The sequence below is a fragment of the Taeniopygia guttata genome, chromosome 5 (assembly GCF_048771995.1).
Source record: "Taeniopygia guttata chromosome 5, bTaeGut7.mat, whole genome shotgun sequence".
Lineage (NCBI taxonomy): Eukaryota > Metazoa > Chordata > Aves > Passeriformes > Estrildidae > Taeniopygia > Taeniopygia guttata.
The window spans coordinates 19,662,996-19,683,311 of NC_133030.1; the positions used below are offsets into that span (position 1 = coordinate 19,662,996).

At 36.9% G+C, this 20,316-nt stretch overlaps 1 protein-coding gene across 3 annotated transcripts in view; it reads right to left on the reverse strand.

The window, feature by feature from the left end:
- The window catches only part of MUC2 (mucin 2, oligomeric mucus/gel-forming), a 134,860-nt gene that overhangs the window by 43,758 nt on the left and 70,786 nt on the right, over positions 1-20,316 (reverse strand). For 2 of the 3 annotated variants that reach the window (XM_072929784.1, XM_072929782.1), the window contains exons 1-14: positions 11,148-11,218; positions 9,286-9,550; positions 6,755-6,869; positions 6,480-6,570; positions 5,978-6,087; positions 5,531-5,747; positions 4,965-5,090; positions 4,203-4,320; positions 3,731-3,869; positions 3,115-3,225; positions 2,045-2,114; positions 1,545-1,682; positions 839-1,003; positions 176-270 (exon numbers count right to left, since the gene is read on the reverse strand). In XM_072929784.1, the coding sequence (XP_072785885.1) occupies positions 176-270; positions 839-1,003; positions 1,545-1,682; positions 2,045-2,114; positions 3,115-3,225; positions 3,731-3,869; positions 4,203-4,320; positions 4,965-5,090; positions 5,531-5,747; positions 5,978-6,087; positions 6,480-6,570; positions 6,755-6,869; positions 9,286-9,550; positions 11,148-11,217 (1,830 nt within the window). In that variant the 5' untranslated portion in view covers position 11,218. Of the gene's footprint in view, positions 1-175; positions 271-838; positions 1,004-1,544; positions 1,683-2,044; positions 2,115-3,114; positions 3,226-3,730; positions 3,870-4,202; positions 4,321-4,964; positions 5,091-5,530; positions 5,748-5,977; positions 6,088-6,479; positions 6,571-6,754; positions 6,870-9,285; positions 9,551-11,147; positions 11,219-20,316 lie in introns of those variants that run through there. The other variant, XM_072929783.1, reaches the window with a different exon arrangement.

Consider the following 20,316-nt stretch of genomic DNA (forward strand, 5'->3'; position numbering starts at 1 on the left):
AGGATCTCATCATATGAGATACTTTGGATGCTATGTTGTTTGAACCAGTCAATGCAAAAACTTCAGCATCTCTTATGGACAAGTTACTGATGTCTCAAATGTTCAAACAATGATAAATGTCTACAGTTAACCATCTGAAATAATGCAGTACTAAAAGAATGAAAAATTACAATACCTTATAGTATTCTGAAGGATCAATGGCTGAGTGACATCTTGCAAAAGGACCCTCTGGGTTTTTCAGCAGAGAACACCAATGCTCAGCATAATTTGCTGAAAAAAAAAGAGAAATTCATAACATTTCCTTATCTTCCTTGTGCCATGCCTAGTTGTGCTGTCACATAAATCCAGTGCAGAAATACAAAGGAGAGAACTGTGTGCATTTTGGGGAGTGGAGAAACTACATGCAATCACCACACATGTATTTCTAATCCTTGATTCAGAGACATGCCATCATAAAATCAAAAACTGCAATCAAACTTTTGCAATTTGTACACATGGAATTATGACAGCTCTTTCCATTTGGGGACCATAAAGCTGAGTTAAACATAAGGATAGATAATGATAGGAGATACAAGCTGTCTTTGCAGATAATACAAATTAGTGACTGTTTTCCCGTTCTTCTACCTTAGGATTCTTTTACAATCACCCCTTAAATTTTCACTTCAGTTTGATGAAGTGCTTGTATCTATACATACTTGCAGATATTAATTATTAATTTTACAGTCTTGTAAAAATCTTCAGTGCCCCACTACAACTCTTACACGCCTGTTGCAGTAACACAGAGCAGACACTGCTCATCCTGGCAGAAGCCAACCATCTGACTTATTAATGTGCTTACCACTTTCAATGCTGAGACTGCAGGGGTCTTCCAGCTTTTCTACCTGGTCTGTGCAAGTGGACTGAGCTTTCCATGTGTTAGCAAAGGCAGACCCTGTAGCCTCAATCAGCCCACTGGTTGTTCTGAAGTCATCACCTTCCATTCCATTGAAGTTTCCACAAAGACCTATTTGAGAACAAGGCAAAAATCTCACATAAGCATTACTTATTCTCATATGGAAAGGACAAAGGAAAGGGACAACTGATCACAAACACTAGAAACAGCTGACTATTCCACATCAATTTAATGCATACTATAAATACTGAAGTTTCAGAAGTCCTGGTTTAAATCTTCAACATCTTCAAGAATAGTTTTCATGAAGATATCTGTGCTTCAAGAGATTACTACTCTAACCCATATTTTTTATGCTTTCTGATGATATTGAAGCCACAAAATGCACCATAAACTGGCTTTGTGGATAGTTTAAAATTAAACTAAATACAAAAGTTAGGAATATTCTAAGAAACACCTATGTACTGGCAACAAAGTGATAGGTCATTTCAATATCAAAAAATAAAAACACATTTCTAGTTTGCTTGAGTCAATTTTCTTTCCATTTTCTCTCCTTGAACCAACAAGTAGCATGAGTTGCCACTCATATAAAGAATACATGACTATTCAGCTGTGAAACAACATGACTTTGCTTCACATTTGCATAGACACTTGCCTTGAAGTTTTCCTTTAACTGATTGATCCACAGTCACAAACAGCTGCATGACTCGAAACAGTTGGATCTGCATCTGAAGCCCAAAAGGAGTTTGTACAATAAAGTAGTTGGAAGATGGCTTGAATACTGAGAAGCTGCCTGAAAAACAAAATATGAACTGTTGTAATAAACCAATACATGCAGGCTGCCAAAAGAAACATTTCATATTAGATTCTCATGTATCACCCAGCATGAAATCTCTGAGACCGGGATCAAATTAGTATCTTTTTTCTTTAAAAATCACTGGCCAATTAGATATGATGCTGGTGCTTACAAACTTAACAAGCTGATTACTTATAAAGAAGGGTCTCTGGGATCAGAACCAAATGGGCATGCCAACACCTTGTAGCCATGTTTGGAAAGTGTTAAATACCTCTCTTCCACTTTTCCCTCTATAAAAATACACCCCTACATGAGAAGTCAGGTGTGTGACACTTGACATACAAGGCAGTGTCCCTTACTTGACACATGAGGCACATTCACTGTCATCTCATTCAGGAGCACGCTGCCATCTGATCTGAAAACCACCACCTGTGTAACGGCAAATGGAATCAGTGAGGTCCCAGGGACTGAGGAAAACAAACCAATACAAAGAAGATTTACAGCAAGGGCATTTTACACATTTAGACTCTGTCTAGAACTCCAAATTTTTGAAAGGAAAAATCTGTCTGAAAATTGAACACAGCACCAGCTCTATAGGTTACGCCTAAGGTTTTGTCTTGCTATTCAGTGTTTCTCTTACATCTGCCTGCAAGAATTCATCGCAGTAATGAAATGCAAAACTCATTTATATTGGGCATTTTGGTTTGCACAAGTAGAAGAAAGTATTAGGTCTTCAGGAACTGTAGGAAGTTCTTATTCCTTATTAAAGCATATGTTACAGCTTCTGTGTGATGGTTGATAAGATTCTGACATAGTAAGAAAGCAGTTTATTTAACTTCCTCAAAAAATGCTATTCTACATACAGAAACATAAAACTAGTGGGTTTTGATTTGGTTTTCTTACGTTTTAGTAATATTGGCAAGGACATGGAAGTCCATAAATATGTGAGGGAAATCATATATATATGTATGTAAATTATGTATGGAGATAGTCTATATATTCTCATAAACAAAGAGAATACTAAAGTAAATATTTGAGAAGGTTGGATTGTATCACCATTCAAAGACAGGATTTCTTCTGAAAAAAACTCAAGTAGAACTATAAAATTATATCAGAATGAAGAAAGAAACTGTGAGGTGGAGAAGAATAGGTACCCTTCCTTCCAGACATTCTGGAATCCTGTGAGAAACATCATATTGCACAGAGCAGAGGAAAGAAAGGGGGAAATGTCAGTTGTTTTGAATCTCATACCTTCTTAAGTTTAGGTTTATTTTGAATTCTTGAGGCAGAAACCTGAGCTGTTTGTCAGCCTATCTGAGGTTCCTTATTTATCCACAATAATAATTCCAGAAGAAAAAATATTCACCCACATTAAGGGAAATACGTTAATTTTCAACATATCTAACAGAATCCACAGAACAGCGCTTACATTCTTTTTGTTATCCACTAACAGCACAACAGTCTTCAAGCAGGTCTGCTTGTCTGTGGAGCCACAGGGAGCCAGCTCTGCCAGGAGAGCATAACTCTCATTTGCAGTACCCTAAAATCACAAGGAAAGAAATGCCCATTAGTTATATTAAAACTCTCATGAGATGATTTCCACAGCAAAGACTAAATTCATCGGTTACAGTAACTTTCCTAGCTCAACAAGATTTTCCTCATTCTCTAGAACAGACTCCAGATATTTTAGCAATGAATGAAACAACTGCCTACCTCTTTTCTGTACCTTACTTTGACCCTCAGACTTAGAAATAGCTATTACAGAAGTGGCCAAGAACTTCTAATCCTGAGACTCTTTTATTTCTTATATGCAAAGGACTCCACTGGATAATGACAGCATTGGCAATATTCTATCTCACTGAGTTAATCACCCATTGCAATAAGTCCCCAGCTTCCCCTTAGGGTTTTTACAGCTAAATACTGAATTTTCCTGAAAGTACAACTTCCAGCATTTCGGCTTCCCTCCTCTATGGAAGTGGAATAGAACGATAACTCCCAGATGACACACATCAGCCCACAGAGAACAGTCCCACTGTACACAGTACCTTGGCCAACACATAGTAGCAGTCACCATGGAAGGTGTATTTCTTCCCATCAAAGGTGGTAAAATGGGAACCTCCTTGCACTGAGCATGTGCCTGGACAGGGTAAATCTTTGCAGGTCCATCTGCCTGAATTACAGGTGCTATAAACAGACAAATAATACAAAAAATGCTTGTAGTTATTACAGGAGCTGAGAGCACTGAAAGTATCTGTATATCTGGCAACCATCAAGTTATCCCCAGGTGTTTTAAAACTGTATCCTTAACCATTTCCTTGAGATTTTCCCTCTGACATATGCCACAGAATCTGACATATGCCATAGAAACTTACCAGAAATTTTGTTCTGTAGACATGCAACATAAACATTAAATTCAGAGAGTTTTCAGAACATCTCCTATAACCAAGTAGAAATTTGAAAAATGCAGGCCCATTTACAATTATTCAAAGAAAAGTGCACAACAACCAGGATCCTTACCATTCTTCACATTCTTTGGAAATGCTTTCTCCTGGTGCATACGCCTTTCCACCGTGTTTGCAGTGGCACTGGCTAACAGGGATGCAGCCTTTTTCACTGATATCATCATACACAGTTCCTATAAAACACAACATTAACTATTTCAGCTCTTTCAAATAAGCAATTTGCACAGAGGAAAAACTCTAATTTACCACACAGACTGAGATTATCTAAACTTGAAAAATACTGGCTCTATTTTTTGTAATATATGACAGATGGAAAGCACTTTTATTCAGCTTTGAAAATCCAAGTCTGATAATTTATATAACTACACAGAGAAAAAAGTTATTGCAAGCATATAAGAACAATCTTAGTGATGAGACTATCACTATAATCTTCTTTCCTAAGGTTGAGAATTTCACCTGAGAATTTCACTCACTGTCCCTCACTGCCACTCTGGGCGAAAGATGTCCATTGTCTCAGACCTATTCAACCTAAAAATCATGATTTACTATATAGTATCAAAAACTCACTTGTTGAGAATTAAAAAGCAGGCCTATTACCAGTCACTGTGTTAATATGTTTGAACTATAAAATAATTTATTAGTTAATCAATTATTACCTCCTTATAAAATTTTACAGTTATTTTCCTCTAGGGGGAAAATGATAAGTAGCACTACTCTTTTCTAAGGTGTAATTTGACTAAATGTAGCACTTTTGTATGACTTCCTTAGCCAGGAATCTTGCTGTTGTCCCAGATGCAACAGCTAGAATAACACTTACCTTCAGGGCAGAAACAGCCATCCATGTAATGCTCCTCACAAAGGCTGCTGATCTGCAAGTGTGAGCACGTATCCATGCAGGGTGAGCTGCTTTCTCTATAGACCATGGTAGCAGGACAGGTCTTGGCTGAAAGAATAAGAAAGACACCAGGAGTTACTTGAGTGTTACATCCATCATTCCTGAGAAACCACAGGTCATACACCCTACTCCCTTCAAGTCAGTGCTGTCTCAAGCCAGACTGCACATGTAAAGCATGTTTATCTAAATCTGAACTCCTTTCCCTGGTTTTTATATTTACTTCTTTTGGTTTCAAATAGCTCAAATTATCCCCATATCCTGCAGCATCAAATCTCAGGTTTTTTAATGGGAACAGAATTTGCTGAAAAATATTTCTTAATAGTAAAAGTAATAGAAAAAAGAAAAGAGGAAGATCATAATTTTTAGCACTACTGATATGAAATTTATAATACATCCCAACAGCTTTGTAAAGAAGTAATGAATTTAAATTTCATGGCGCTACATGCATGAAACATTTGGATCTTTGTAAAATTTGTGTAGCTGCTTACGGCAAAAGTTCTGTGTCCTCCATTCTCCTGGGCGGCCGCCTGCGTGAGAGCACTGGCGGGAATACTCGGAGATGGTGCTGCAGAGGCAGAAGGTGTCATCCTTCCCATTACAGGCACACTTGTCCTGCATGCAGGCTTGGATGTACATTTCCAAATTAAGACGCAGCCGACAATCAGCAAACGCAGGGGAAGTCAGCAACCTCTGACACTCGTCACGCTGAGGAGGAAGAGGAATAATGTTTAAGGGATTTACAGGTATCTGAGCTTCTGGACATTTCTTATTTTGCCAAAAAAAACCCAAAAACTGTTGTCTTTTGAACAGCTAGGAAAAAGTAACCATGTATCCTGGAAGGGACAGTCCTCCCAGCTCCTCACAACTAACTCCCTGGTGCACAAGGATGTCTCCATGTGCCCATGTCAAAGAAGTTCACAACAAGAAATACTTACATGCTCATTACAGCTTGGAAGAGCCTGCGTTTCATCTGGATCTTCACATTTGGCATTGGGCTTGCTGATCTTCTGCATATTCCCATATGTAATTGAGTTGTAGCTTGCATCTATGAGAAAAAAATAGAAAGAGAACTTGCTGAGCCCCAGAAATTGACAGGGAACACTTGATTCCTAGAACTCTCCTGATCAAGGGAAGCAGTTACTATAGTAACAAATATGCCTGTTAGACACAGGAACTTGCTCTGAATGATGGCTAACTGTGCTTTAAAATGTAAAGAGGAAACGGGAAAAGAAGGCTACTAAAGAGCAAAAATATTAATCCAGAACAGAATAAACTTAGAATGTAGGAATTCCAAGAATGCAACACTGGAACTTAATGCTGAGTCTGGAGCAATCACAGAAACCTCTCAAGTAAAATTTGCACTCATGTGATGTTTCTATGCACAGGGCCTGTCAGCCTATCTCCACGGACAACGGTCAGTATGGTGGGATGACGCACCTCCCTTGATGAACTCATTGTAGATTTGAATGCCATTGTAATCCCCACAGAGACCACAGGTATGGTTATTAAATTTGTTGTCCAGCTCCACCTAAATAATGAAAAGACAAAGGAAAAACATAAAAGAATTATCTTTTTTTTTCCCTTCCTTTTTCCCCTCCTTTTTTTTTTTTTTTTTTTTTTTTTTTTTTTTTTTTTTTTTTTTCCTGCTGAGATGGAGAAATATCCCAGGAAACCCAGGAAATACCAATTAAAAATACTTTGATCATACATACCATCAGGGCATCCTGCTGGTTCCACATCAGAATCAAGCCTAATTTGGCATAAATCTTGCTGTAAATTTCATTGCTCTCAATGAGGACACCAGAGGTGTAGTAAGGTGTCTTCACACTAGGAAGAAAATCACAGACTTTGCATTAGTTAGGAAACATAAGGGTTGACATAAATGTCTATAATAAGCCAAATACCCCAAGGAATAGAGAAACTAGTCTGACTACCTCATCCTAACTGCACAGGGTGCCTTGTTTTAATGAGGCAAAAAGTCTTCTCTCTCTGACACTCGGGACAATAACTCATTGCAAAAAGTCATTTAAAAGGCAAAGCAATATCAGAGGTAAAACCTACCTAACACTTCGGGCTCTTTAACTTAAAAAAACCAAAAATGTCAGATGTCTTTAAATTAATCAAAGGAAAAACCATCATCATCGTGATATTAACAGAGGATATTCAAACACTCACTAACAATTTACATCAATGAAAGGAGCTACAACATAATTTACAGCATTTCTTTACCAAAATATCTCATAATAATTTCAGAGAGAATTAATGTTCTATTGCAAGGAACTGCCTCCTTAAGAGATGGTTCAGAATGCACAGGCAGTTACAGGGACTGAAAGCACAATTTTGAAAAGAAAAGACCATGTTAAGAGGAATTCAGTAGCTCTTTCAGTAGTTTGTTGCTTAGTTTTAAGTGGACAGGACCTGAGCTTGTTAATGGTGACAGAAGACACTCTGCTGAGGGATGAGCATAGATATTTTTGTGTGATAACGATTCATGACTGTCTTACATATAAACTGAACTGCTGGATTTCATTCAGCAATAAAAGAATTGTGGCAGGCAGTCTTATTCTATAAAATCCAGAGAACTAGAGTCTGCTCAAACAGAATGTAAACTGGGATCCAGTCAAAATAACTGGTTAATTTTCTACAGATTTATCAATGTAATTGTTAATCATCAAGATTCATGCATGTGTATGAACATTTCTTAACTAGTCTCTTGACTGGGAGAACTTTATCTTCTGATTTTCTGTCACTGGGGTTTTTACAGCTGTTTACCTCAGGCATTTCTTAACCTGCCCAAATGACTTACACATCTAGGTGCAAACTCAGAGATCATTATTTCTGCTTTTGACTGCATTGTTCATCAATAAACAATGAAGTCTTGAGGGATTATATTTCTTGAGGGGAAGCATAAATGGACATTGTCTCAGCTTTTAGGTATCACAGCATGGAATATTTCTGGTTTTTCCTAATAGTAGAACATTCAATCAATCAGTGGATCAGGTACCTGAAGGCTAATCCATACACTTTTCTACTTTGCAGTTTTCACTTCAGCACTGTGAAATGCTATTTTACATGGCAATAGATAATTTATCATTTCAGGAGAAATATGGAAAATTAAGTTCTACCCAAAAAAATTTTTCAAGCAGTAAAAGCCAGTTTGGCAGGGATCTGTTGTTTTATGACAAAAAAGTCTATCTAAGACAAAAATGGCTCAATTTAAGAGAACCAGTTTTACAAGGACTTCTAACTAGATTTTCATGAAGTTATTTTTAAGACTTGAGCTCACAATAAAGAGCTTTTCCAATTTGAGGCAATAATGTATTTTTTGTAACTTTCTGTCATTTTATTATGCATTCTAGTATGATCTTTGGAAAACTAAATGTTACTTTCAATCCTTGATCATATTTTCATTGTAGTGGCTTCCAAACTTTAGAGCAAAAGCTGAATTCTGGGCAAAACTGAGTTCTCCAATGACAATTTTAAATTCTCTTTTTTTCAATTATGCTAAAACATACTAATTAACTCATGAGTTGCTTCACTTGCTTCAGAGTATAAAGGCACACACTACAAGGATAAGCTCATGATAGGAAAGACTAGGTTAAGACACTACTTAGCATCAGTAATGGTATCAGATGAGTTTCTTGTGCAATCATGTTATAGGAGAAGGAAAATAACACAGCTTAGTCTGAAAAAGTACACAGTACCACAGATAAATTAGTGTGAATTTTCACCTGTGTCATATCTGTTAAAATCCCCTGACAAATGGCTGTCAGATCTTTAAAAATTATTCATGAAGATCAGAAAAAACTACCTCTCTTCTGTCAGAAAATAAGAGGAAAATATCACAGAGAAATGCATTTCCTTTTCAAGGATTTGCTAGACCATCTGCTAAGGTAAACTCAAGATGATGCCATTAAAAAAATTAAGCTACATCATTTTAAGCCAGTGAAAAATCTGGCTCACTGTTTTCTGCATAACTGGAAGAACAATTCATTCAAACCTATTCCTGACTTGTATTTAAATAATCCCTTATGCCAGTGCAGAAATGACAATTAGTACTAAAGCCCCTCCCCAAAGCAATTTTAATGCTGAATTTCAAAAGTCTTTTTTGTTTATTTGTTTGTCTGTGGAAATGCTTTGCAGCAGTTTCTGTAATAGTACACAGATAGTTGTGTAAAGAATCAATCCTGCTTTTATCTTCCCAGTACATTTCTCTGAATACCATTACAGTAAAGGAACTTACATCCGCCCATCCACCACAACCAGGTTGGGTTTGAGGTAGACCATTATATCCTTGATTTTCACCAGAATATACTGGATCTCAGGATGGCCATTGCTGTTGAGAGCACGCTGGATGTGGACAGAGAATTCCTTGTAAGCCTCTCGGCAGTCAGAAACAAAATTATACTCGCAAACGCCAGGGAATTGGTAGATGTCTCCATCAAAAGTTTTGAAATGGTGGTTTCCCCAAGTGCTGCAGACATAGTGGCCATGGCTTCTTGTCCTTCCTGTTAGTGATGAAAAAGAAATAGAGATGAAAAGAAGTGCAAGAAACGAGCCGGTGTGAAAAATGCTGTGTTCCATTTTACAGTAGGAACCATCTGCAATTATGTTCACAGTGATTCCACAGATTTCAAGCAGGATCAAGTATCTACCAGGTCAGCAGAAAATATGGAAATTTCAAAATCAGAATAAGATGTTAATAAATAATTCTGAGACCAGGGTATATTCTTTAATCCTCAATGAGATGAAGAAACTTATCTGCAACAAGTGAGGAAACGTAATACTGACCACTAACTTGGCTTCTGTGCCAAGCATATTATTTTATTCTGAATCACAGTATTAAATTTTTCCAAGAACTATCTTCTTCCCTGGTGCAACATGTAGTAGAAACAAAACAGGGAGAAAACCAAGAAAGTACTACCAACTCTGGAAGGCTAATAGTCTCAAGGTTATGAAAGGGCTTCTGCACAAGAGATTTCAGGGAATTATTTCTTTTCCTAAAAGCAGTAGTGATTTCTATTACTGCAAGACAGGATTTTTTCAGAAGAAAGGTCAGAAAATAGCCATGATAGGAGAGGAAAAAAAGAAGTTTTTGCAATACCAAAGTATCAAGATTATTTGTTCCTTTCCCTGCTATCTATACCAACAAAAAATATAAATTAGCAACAATATCTGATCAATCTCCAGGTACTGTAGATTAGGGGCGAATCATAAAAGTTGAGCATCCTTAGGAATCTTAACATTTCACAAGATTTTCTTGTATCATATAACATGAGAAAGCAAAACTGCTAAGAAAACCTCTAGGTTACTGTATTTTCATGGTACCAATCATACCAGATACATCCAGCCAAGCTGGAACACTTCCTTCCCCAGAAGGAAGGCTGCACAGAGATCCACCCAGAGCTTACAGCTGGAAGACCAAATGCAAGATAAAGCTTTCCTCCCATTGCTGAGTTCAAGACACAGCAGACCAAGCTCAATAGCCCAAACCTGATCACTGGATATAACTAATCACCTATTCCTCTAAAAAGCAGTTTTCAGTATGAGTGCTCCATTCCATCACTTCAAATTTGATAGCAAATACAGTAAGTTAGAGCTTTTGCAAAAGGGTTAAAAATGTCCTAAATGACAAAATAAGCTGTTTTCAATGTTATTACATTCATTTTTGAGGAACAATTTATGATGTTCCAAAGTAACAGACAACACAATCATCCACTTCCTTCATTGCTTTAACAATTAACCTCTCAAAGTCCTACAGCTCCATTCTGCCAGTTGCATTTTTGCCTTAAGAGTTCCTTTCTTGCCATACCTAGTATAGACTCAATGCATGGAAAGAAAAGCAACACTGAAGATATTTTCCAAGCACATCAAACTAGAAGTCAATGCAGTAGAGATAGGCACTAATCTCGCCAAAGAAAGTAGGATCTACCAATTTTTTTCTAAGGAATGCAGCCTCAGTATTTGAAAGCTTAAGCAATTTAAGACATCCTAAAACTCCAGAGCATTATTTAAATGCACTGCCTCCTTCTAGCACCACAGCGATATTTTAACTCTCTTCTTTTCCAGGAGGCAATCTGCTACCATTTAATCTCTAGAGCTTACCTTTTTTTATTTCATTAGCAGAGGAAAGAGCCAGCCAGAGGAGGAGGAGGCTGGCCGCTCTTAGCCCCATGGTGGCTAAGGTGGGTGAATGGGAGCTTGACTGGAACCTCAGCTTTTTATAATACCGACTGGGGCAATTGTTTCTGTCACAGGGGAATTCAAAGGGAGGAGCCAAGAGGAGGGGTGAAAAAACAGGTGTGATATTTGCAGAAGATAAGAAGTCAACAGACAATCATTTTTCGCCATAAATGAAGGAATTCAGCATACAGGAAACTATAATATTGATTCAGTAATCATGTAATTTTTTATTGCTCTATTTAATCTACAGGATGCTGTGCTTTTAAATCCTTCAAACGCTTACACCAAGTTTAACCTTCAGCAACTCCCATAACAAATAATGAATTTGGGGTGGCTGAGCAAAGAAACCCCTTGAAGAAATTTTAAGGCGAGACCCTAAAATAAAGGCTTCAAAACCAAAGAATTTTTCATTTTTCATCATCACATAGGGTGATTTCTGTAAAAATTAAGTGATGCTTGTGATGCACTTTGTAATTAACAATAATCCTTACAAATAAAATGGTAAATCAAGTGTTGTAAGATTATTTTGCATCCAATTATTGGATTTCTTTAATTTTACAGCTTTGGGAACATCTAAACCAAAATAGTGCCCATACTGCATATTTTGCCCAAAACAAAATTGAGACTGGGTGACACAGTAGGTTCAAGGATTTTACAGTAGAAGAGGTCCTTTTTCAAACCTTATCATGGTGTAACAGAATGTCCATCAAAGTTGTAGGGATTCTCACATAATATTAAGCTTTAGAGAAAAAGTAAAAAGAAGAAGGGAAAATGGAAAAACATTACTGTTCTTAATTCTCCTAAACATTCTTGCTCATTCTGGCTTACTTTCTACATAAATGACAAAATTGCAGTCTGCTGTCCCACATCAGATCCTACAAAAGCTATAGGGTCAGCTTTGCTTTGTGCAGAGAAAGATGGGAGGTTCCTTGGGAGAAGAAAGCAGAAAACAGAACCAGGAACCAGTTCAGAATGTTGTTTCAGAAATACAGGATTTCCACGTGCACATTATTTTGTGCTGAGAAGTTTTTTTTAGAAGGTCTTTATGCAACTCTCTCCAGAAGACAAAACACAGTCTCCTTGAGGTAGAGCACACTTCCTTCAAGACATCTTGTAACACATCTGCTTCCAGTCTCCACATTTCCTTATCAAAAAATTTTCAATGCAGTGACCAGAAATCTGTAATTGTCTTGATTATTTAAAGTATTTCTTACTTTCATTGATCATATTACAAGTAGAACTTTCATATTTTTCAAAACATCAAGGAAACTTTTTACTTAGCCCTTTTGACTGCTCTAGTCAACTAGAAATACTCTCTTATCATAAAAGAATATTTTTTAGCTGCTATTTTTTTGTTTAACAATTTTATCTCAACTATAGCCTAGACTCTATCTGAACATCTTCCTGTTTTCCCTCAATACATTTCAAAAGGTTTTAGATTTTCTCCTTTCTCTATTTGAGAGTCCAAATTTGTGCTTCTCTTACCCTTACATAGTGTATCACTCAACAATCCTGACTGAAATTAAGTAGGAACCCTTTTATCCGTCATAAATCTATCACTGGAAGAATATAACCTTAATTTCCTTCTTGGAAAATAAAAATAAACCCAGTAATAACCAGTTAGAACCAACCATAGATAAAAAACAAAGCAAAAACATGGTCTACAGACATCTTTCCTCAGTGGTCGCTTTACCAGACTTAATTTATTATGATATCTCGGCGACATCTCTCCACTTGGCATTTTCTGTCTTTTATGCCACCAAAACTCTTAGTTCAGAAGAGTTTTCTAAAAATACTTAGGAGATTCCCAAAGGACTGTTTTTTGAGGTTTTCTTTTCCTCTCCATTTTTCTAGGTTGTTTCCTGGCTAGAAGTATAACCTCAGAAGAAAAAGGGTTTCAATTACTTAATTCCTATAACAGTCTTTGCAAACTGCAACAGCAACTCCATGTACACAGCAGACCTGACCCCTTTTTAGATTAAACTGGATGTGTATGCTGACAGCTGTAAGTTGGAAACTTGCATATTTTCCATTCAGGTTTCTTTGCCATAAAACTTCTAGATCTCAGTAGAATCAGCCTCATTCATTTCTTCTGACTGGGAAAGATAATAATCCCTCAACTACAGTTGCACCATCCCTCAGTTCAATCTGCTAGTATTTTTATAATATTAATATATTCTGTGTAGGAGAAGAGCTATTTTTAGATAAGCACCTCTAAATTTTAGAGACTGATTAGCTCTACTCCAGCTTTGTCCTGCCTGTACAAGGAGCATGATTCCTTCTTGAGCTGTGAAGTTACATAGGACCATTCTCCTTCTGCAGTCTTTGCTCCTCAGAGTGACCAACTTCCCATTGTCCCTTCTCCTGACATATGTGTGGCTTGCTGTGACATCCCTAACTGGAGAATACGGGACATCAACATGTCTTTAAGCACTGAGACCACTCTTATAGAATTCACACTTGAGCTGACATGGCTGTGATGATCTGAAGAGAAATAAATACAGATTATTATCTCCAAAAGTCCTAGGTTTTTGTACTTTTGCTAGCATTAGAAGGTGTCCTAAACTATACTGTCTCTGTTTCCTTATTGACAGAAGGGTAATGATCCTGTCTACCATCTGTTTTATATGTTTTTTAGAAATAATCAATCTTTCAGTTAGACATCATAGCCCATTTTATCTCTTGCTCAGCTACCTTAAAGGTTTTTGGACTATATATTTTAACCCAGAAGAACCCTACTGGTAATGCGCAGATAACATCTGTATGTATGCATTAATTTATTTACCATAAATTGTTTGACAACCTGAACTAACGAATCATTTTGCAACAAAGTTAATTCCACTGTATCATTACCATCTTTGCCCTAAGCTTACATAAGTTATCTATACCTGAGCTGACCTTTCTGTAGGACTTTGTCCCATTCCTGCTTCTAGTCAGCTTAATCAGAAGTCACCTTTCTCTTTCCCATATTGGTCAGGTGTTCAGGTGCTTTTGTTACCAAAGATATTACTTATAATTCTGCATGCTGTCACTATGCAAGTGGCAACAGAACTAGCGACAAGAAGAAGGATTTTAATGTTTAAGTTCCACAGCTGAGTATTAACAGAGATGGTATTTTAAAAGTTTCTGGAGCCCATGAGTAGCGGTACAACTTCCCATAAGCTTTCACTATATGTCTGACCTAGGAGCCCCAACACCAGTGCTACAAAAATCACTGCTAAAATCCAAGGCCTAAAAAAGAAAAGTTGGTTGCATGGCAAATGTGTTTGTTATAGCAGCAGATGCAGAAGCAGAGATAAAAGATGTGTTTTGAGTCATGGTTATGTCATTGCTTTGTTTCCCTACCCTTAAACTTTTATGAGACTATTTCCAATCATTCCATCAGCATAGCTAACCTTTAATGAACCTTTAATGTAAATGAACCTTTAATGTTCATTTAGTTACAGGGTAAATTTATTTTGCAATATACTTGTTGTTAAAAAGAGAATCTACATGGGAGAGTATCTTCATTCTGAATCATACTGCAGAATAAAAGGGCCTGTATGTATCATTTATATAACTTTAAGATAAAATTCTGCTGAAACCTGATTGGGTTTATCGTTTTAGGAAGAATAAACATTTTTTCAAGAATGTGGGGTCCGTTTCTATCAGTTAACATATCAAGAGGAAATCTAATTGCAGTCTTGCCACAGTAATCACAGGCTGACCACTGTACAAATACCTCAAAAAGTACAATTACACTTGGTGACTGAGGTCTTTTCCATATCTGCTTTTGTAGTCCTGACTTGCTGATCACAGGCTGCCAAACCAAGCAGCAATGTTCTATCAGTAAAAGTTGTTCTGTAGAAGTGGCCATAGGATTTTTTTCTGCTACTCTTCCACTGGCCAGAATTTCACCAGCCTTACACATGACCATAGAACTGCAATCTCTGCTTTTATTTCAAGAGCAGAGATTGTCTGAACCGGGTTGCTGGAACTCCCTTGGCAGCCATTTTAAAATAGCTCTGGTAAAATCTAGTCAAATTATGAATTCAGAGATGTAGCATACACAATCACTGCATTTCCTTGACTGAGGCATTTAAGCCCTCTACAGCACATCTTGACAAAAACTTAACAAGCAACAGAGACTAGCAGCAGAAAGCTGAACAGTGCATGAAAGTGTTAAAGCAATGACATAGAAGTAATGGGGGTGAATTTCATTTTGACATGCATGATGCCAACAGATTAATCCAAAATTATCAACACAAAAGGAGCCAGCGTTTAGATGGATGTAAAACTGATACAGAATCAATTTCATCACTGTAACCTTGAGCAGCTTTTGAGTTATGGGCATTACTTTTCATTCCAACAAATACAATATTGTAAGGTATCTGCTGATGCTGGCTGCAGTATAATGTTCTTACATGCCCTTCCTTAGGTGGTTTGGCATAGAAATTTTAAGAATAGCATCATTTTCCATTCATAGTACTTCCTTCTTTGGAAGTCAGCAGCTCATCCTCTAAGATTAAAGTTGCAAACCATTTCCTTCTCTTCCAGTTAGGTATAAGTGGGGATAAACACGTGACACACAATTAATGAAGATTAGGAAGGAATGTAGGAAATAACTTCAATTAGTACACTTTCCTACTAACAGTTAGCTTCTGGAAAATGTTAGTCTGCAAAAAGCCTCTGCACAGCAGCTTCTACATCAATACACAAGGAAAAATGCTTGACAATTTAAAATAATATTAGAGCAGTTCTCCTTTGCTCAAGCATCTGTGGGATTTACTTACAGGGAAATGGACTGAGTCAAGAAGAGATAGCATGGAAAAGGCACCAAGGGAATCACACTTTACATACCTTATGCTGGTAGTACATAATTTCACCCGAGGAGAGTGGGATTTTCCAAAGCCTTTATTTTCTGTGTAGGAAAAAGGTGGGGGAAAAAATATTGGCAAAATGTACTTTTTTTCCTCTGTACTCTGAGGAGGATTTTTTCTGAAAGTACAGTTCACTTAGATGCTAGAAAATATTCCAGACAAAATTTGAGTACCTAAACCCATGGTCTCTCGATGGAGCTCACATATCAAGAATTTGAACAAGAAACTAAGTGAGCATATTTATTTCAATTGCAGATTTCCTCTACTAATACTTTCTACCATCTCCTTGTCTCAAAATTCCTATTGACATTGAAGGTGGAACTGAAGTAAATTTGCATTTACTTAATATTTTTATATAGGAAATCACACTCACTGTCACAAAAAATTGGAGAGCAAACCCTTCACTCTCTCTTCCCTTTTTGCAGCAGCATATCAATATTGTCTCCAAGTCAACATTTGCTATGAGCTATTTTTTAGTTTTCAATCAAGAATTGATTGAAAATCAAACACTTCAAATATTACTGCTCAACACAGTATATTCTTGTATTTTCCAGCATGGCCAGCCTAGTCACTTGGCTATAGATTCAACTTTTCCCATTTTTCCCCAGCTCTTAATGGAATGGTTTGGTTTATGGCCTGTAGTCAACAGCTCTACTGAAGGCCAGATTTTCATAAGTTTAAGACTTAATATCAAGTAGCTGAGGTAAACAATATTCTGAGCATAGTAAAGGTATAGTGATGGTTCCACAGGTCATTATAACAGTTGAGATAATTTGAAGCAAGAATTGCTAAGAACCTTTAGTCTTCCTCTTCTTACCACCAAATACTAGAATTCTGCTGGTATAATTTGCTGTGCATGCAAAACTTGCCAGAGTTATGGTAAAGTTTAACTTTTTTATGTTCTGTAAGTCAGCAGTTATGCAGTTAATAGTGCCTTCTGTATTGTAGGACTGGGAATAACTGTGTCAAACTTGAGAATACTCTGACTTGTATCCAAGTCTTCCAGCTGCCATGCACATTTCCTAACAATGTTACTTTATAACTGACACTTGAGTCATCAAAAAGACAATATTGTCAATACAGCACATTATCAGAGCAACATTGTGGATATAACAATGTATACAGAAGAACACTTTTTGAGCTGATGAATTAGGCAACCTGAGAAAAACTTTCCTTTATACACTTCCATGGTATTCTGAACTGTATGTTTATTTTCCATGGACTTTGAAAATTTGAATCAGATTACTCTCAAGGTGTCTTTTGAAAGGGGAGAAAAGGAAAGCAAAACTAAAACCCACTTTTGAGCTTTCCTTTATCCTTCTCCTTTGCAGTTGCTGCTTTTTCAAATGTCAATTCTCACAAATCAATTAACTGCACTCTAAAATGCCAGTTGTGGGACTGACAGTCCATGCCACTCAGTCCATTAAATCTACTGTGTCTACCTACATTCAAATTTTGTAAGGGCTGGATAAAAAAATCTTTGGAATAAAAAATCTGATTATAACTTCAAATTGTGGGTAATTAATGTTCAAAAGAACTGGTACCCAGAGTATCAGAATATCTCAGAGTTTTGGTATATGCACATCCACAAAACTCCTCTCCTAATATGTATAACACATCCAGCATTCTGAACAAGGAGATGCCTGCACAAGGCAAAAGGAAAACCTTAAAAAAAAAAAAATAAGCTGAGAGAAAACTGGAGACACCTTAAAGCCCCTTCCTGAAAAGGGACCTACAAAAAAACTGGAGAGTGACTTTTTACAAGAGAATGGAGTGATAGGAGAAAAGGGAATGACTTAAAGCTGAAGAAGGGTAGATTTAGATTAGATATTAGAAAGAAATTCATTGATTTAATGGCCTTGAAAAACAAGGTGAGAAACTGGGGCAGGTTGCCCAGATAATCTGTGGATGCCCCATCTCTGTATGTGTTCAAAGCCAGGTTAAATGGCAACCTTTGAGCATCCTGGTCTAGTGGGAGTTGTCCCCTCCCATGGTAAGGGGGTTGTAAGGAAATGATCTCTGAAGTCCCTTCCTATCCAAACCATTCTATGATTCTATAATTTCCTGTGAGAATACAGTTGGACCAGATGTTTGTTTTAGATCCCTTATAACTATCGATTCTATTTTAATACCTGAATTCCTGGGCTCTAAGGCTCTCCAAATTTTGAAACACTTCAGTTTTACACAGAATATTTTCTTCTTTCACTTTTCCAAAGACCAGGTAAGCAGGAATGAACATGACACTATACTGCAGAAATTAGAGGGAATCAAATTTCACTGATGAGAAAAGGGAGGAGAGATGTGACTGCATTTAATCCAAACATTTGATATATCTCATGGGAATAGAAACTTTGGTATGGATACTAGCCCATTTTTTTTAAGGCTAGCTACCTTTAAAGAGGTTTTCAGTTTATGGGGAGAAAAAGATTATAAAAAATAAAGCTGAATTCTTAACTTGACCTGGAAAGTAAGACTTCACTGAACATAAGAGAATATTGCTGATGTGAACTAGCATGAAGAACAGGGACAAGAGTACAAGTCCCTTTCTCTGCCCAGTCTGAAGAACAGTTATTTTTCTGGCAATGCTTACGTAGGTTACAAACATTATAGATGAAAAGTATTTCATAAAACTCTGTAAGAGATGTTTGCTGAAGGCAAATAGCTTAATAAAACTGTTAAATCAAAAGCAAGTCCGTGAGATAAGTGATAATATCTTATCTGTATTTTCCCAAGACAGAGACTGGAGAAAAATTTCCAGTTCAGAACAGTGCTTTACCAATGTTGCATTAAGTGCTGCTGTAGTCTGGCAAATCTGTAATTAGACACAAAGAAACTTCATTTTTCCAGCTGTGATCCAGGGTTCAACTGGACTGACTGCAAACCCTCAGCCAGCAGCTCTCTCTTTCCCTCTCCTCAACAGAACATTCCTCCCTCCTCTCTCTGATTGCTACATAGCATTTTAGCCTTTCTTAAATATATTTCCAACCTTTCTTAAATACACTTCCAAACACATAAATATATTCCCAAGCCACTAGTGTGATGTTGCAGTGTGGCACAGCTGGGTGCTGTGCTAGGTCTGAAGCCAGATGGCCAGTGCCTGTCTGGCACAGGGCTGTCCAGGTCTCTACCTAGAGAGGCCCCCTTGCAGCTCCCCTGCCACCAAAATCTTACCATGTACCACACACTTGTACATAAATTATTACAGAAACATTGCTTCACCATCTCAGAGGGCCATATGATTAATAAAAGATCTTTTTCTGGTATTTTAGGCCAAACTGAACATGCAGACTGAACATAACAATGCAATTAGGCATTTACTCTGAAGGTATTGAATCCAAGCACTCTCTGACAAGAGGGGAACATTCTTCTGTAAATCACCCATAATTCAGAAAAGGTGCTTAAAACAAAATAAAAGCGATTAAACAATGGTCAGACTTTAATGTAGATTTATCACAAAGTGATCAACATATCTTAAGATATAGACATTGAAAGACTGAGACAGGCACATGAGTTCCTGAAGAAGAGTATTATAATAAAATATTATGTAAATCATACTTCTAGGCTTCACCTGAAAAATTAATGTTTTCTGTCAATGTTACATGCATTTGGGAGTGGACTTTGTCCTTTCTTTGTAAGAAATTTATGGTGATACACATATGACAAAGAAAAGCCTGTTTTTCAACTCTTTTGTTTCATTTCCTAAATTTGGGATTTTGTTGTTTTGTTTTGTCATCACAGGAATGTTTTATATTGAGTCATCCAAAGAAAGCAAAAAATACTTCTGAATTTACTAATGCTGTACTAGAGTTTATTTTGCTACTACTTATACAAATGACAGTATTTATTATAAACAGACCCATATCAAACACACAGAATATTAATAGAAATACAGATTGCAAAACATGGATTATCTGAGTTTTAATAGGAGGTACTTTGTAGCTGTCCCAGAAAAAAATGCCTCTTTGGTTAAAAATGCTATTGTTATGTCGTGACCCTGGAGTTGTTAGGTCTCTCTCATGTAAGCTAGTATGTGGAACTGAGCCAAAATAAACTGCAAGCACAAAAAGAATATTTTTTAACTGAGGGGACAGTGTACTTGAAAAGAGCAATTCACCTCATCTTATATTCGGATGACTAGATGGCATTTGCATGAAAGGTGCGGGCAATAATTCAGTAATTTTGAACTAAAATAATTTTATTTTATGAAGCTAAACAGTATTTATACAATTCTC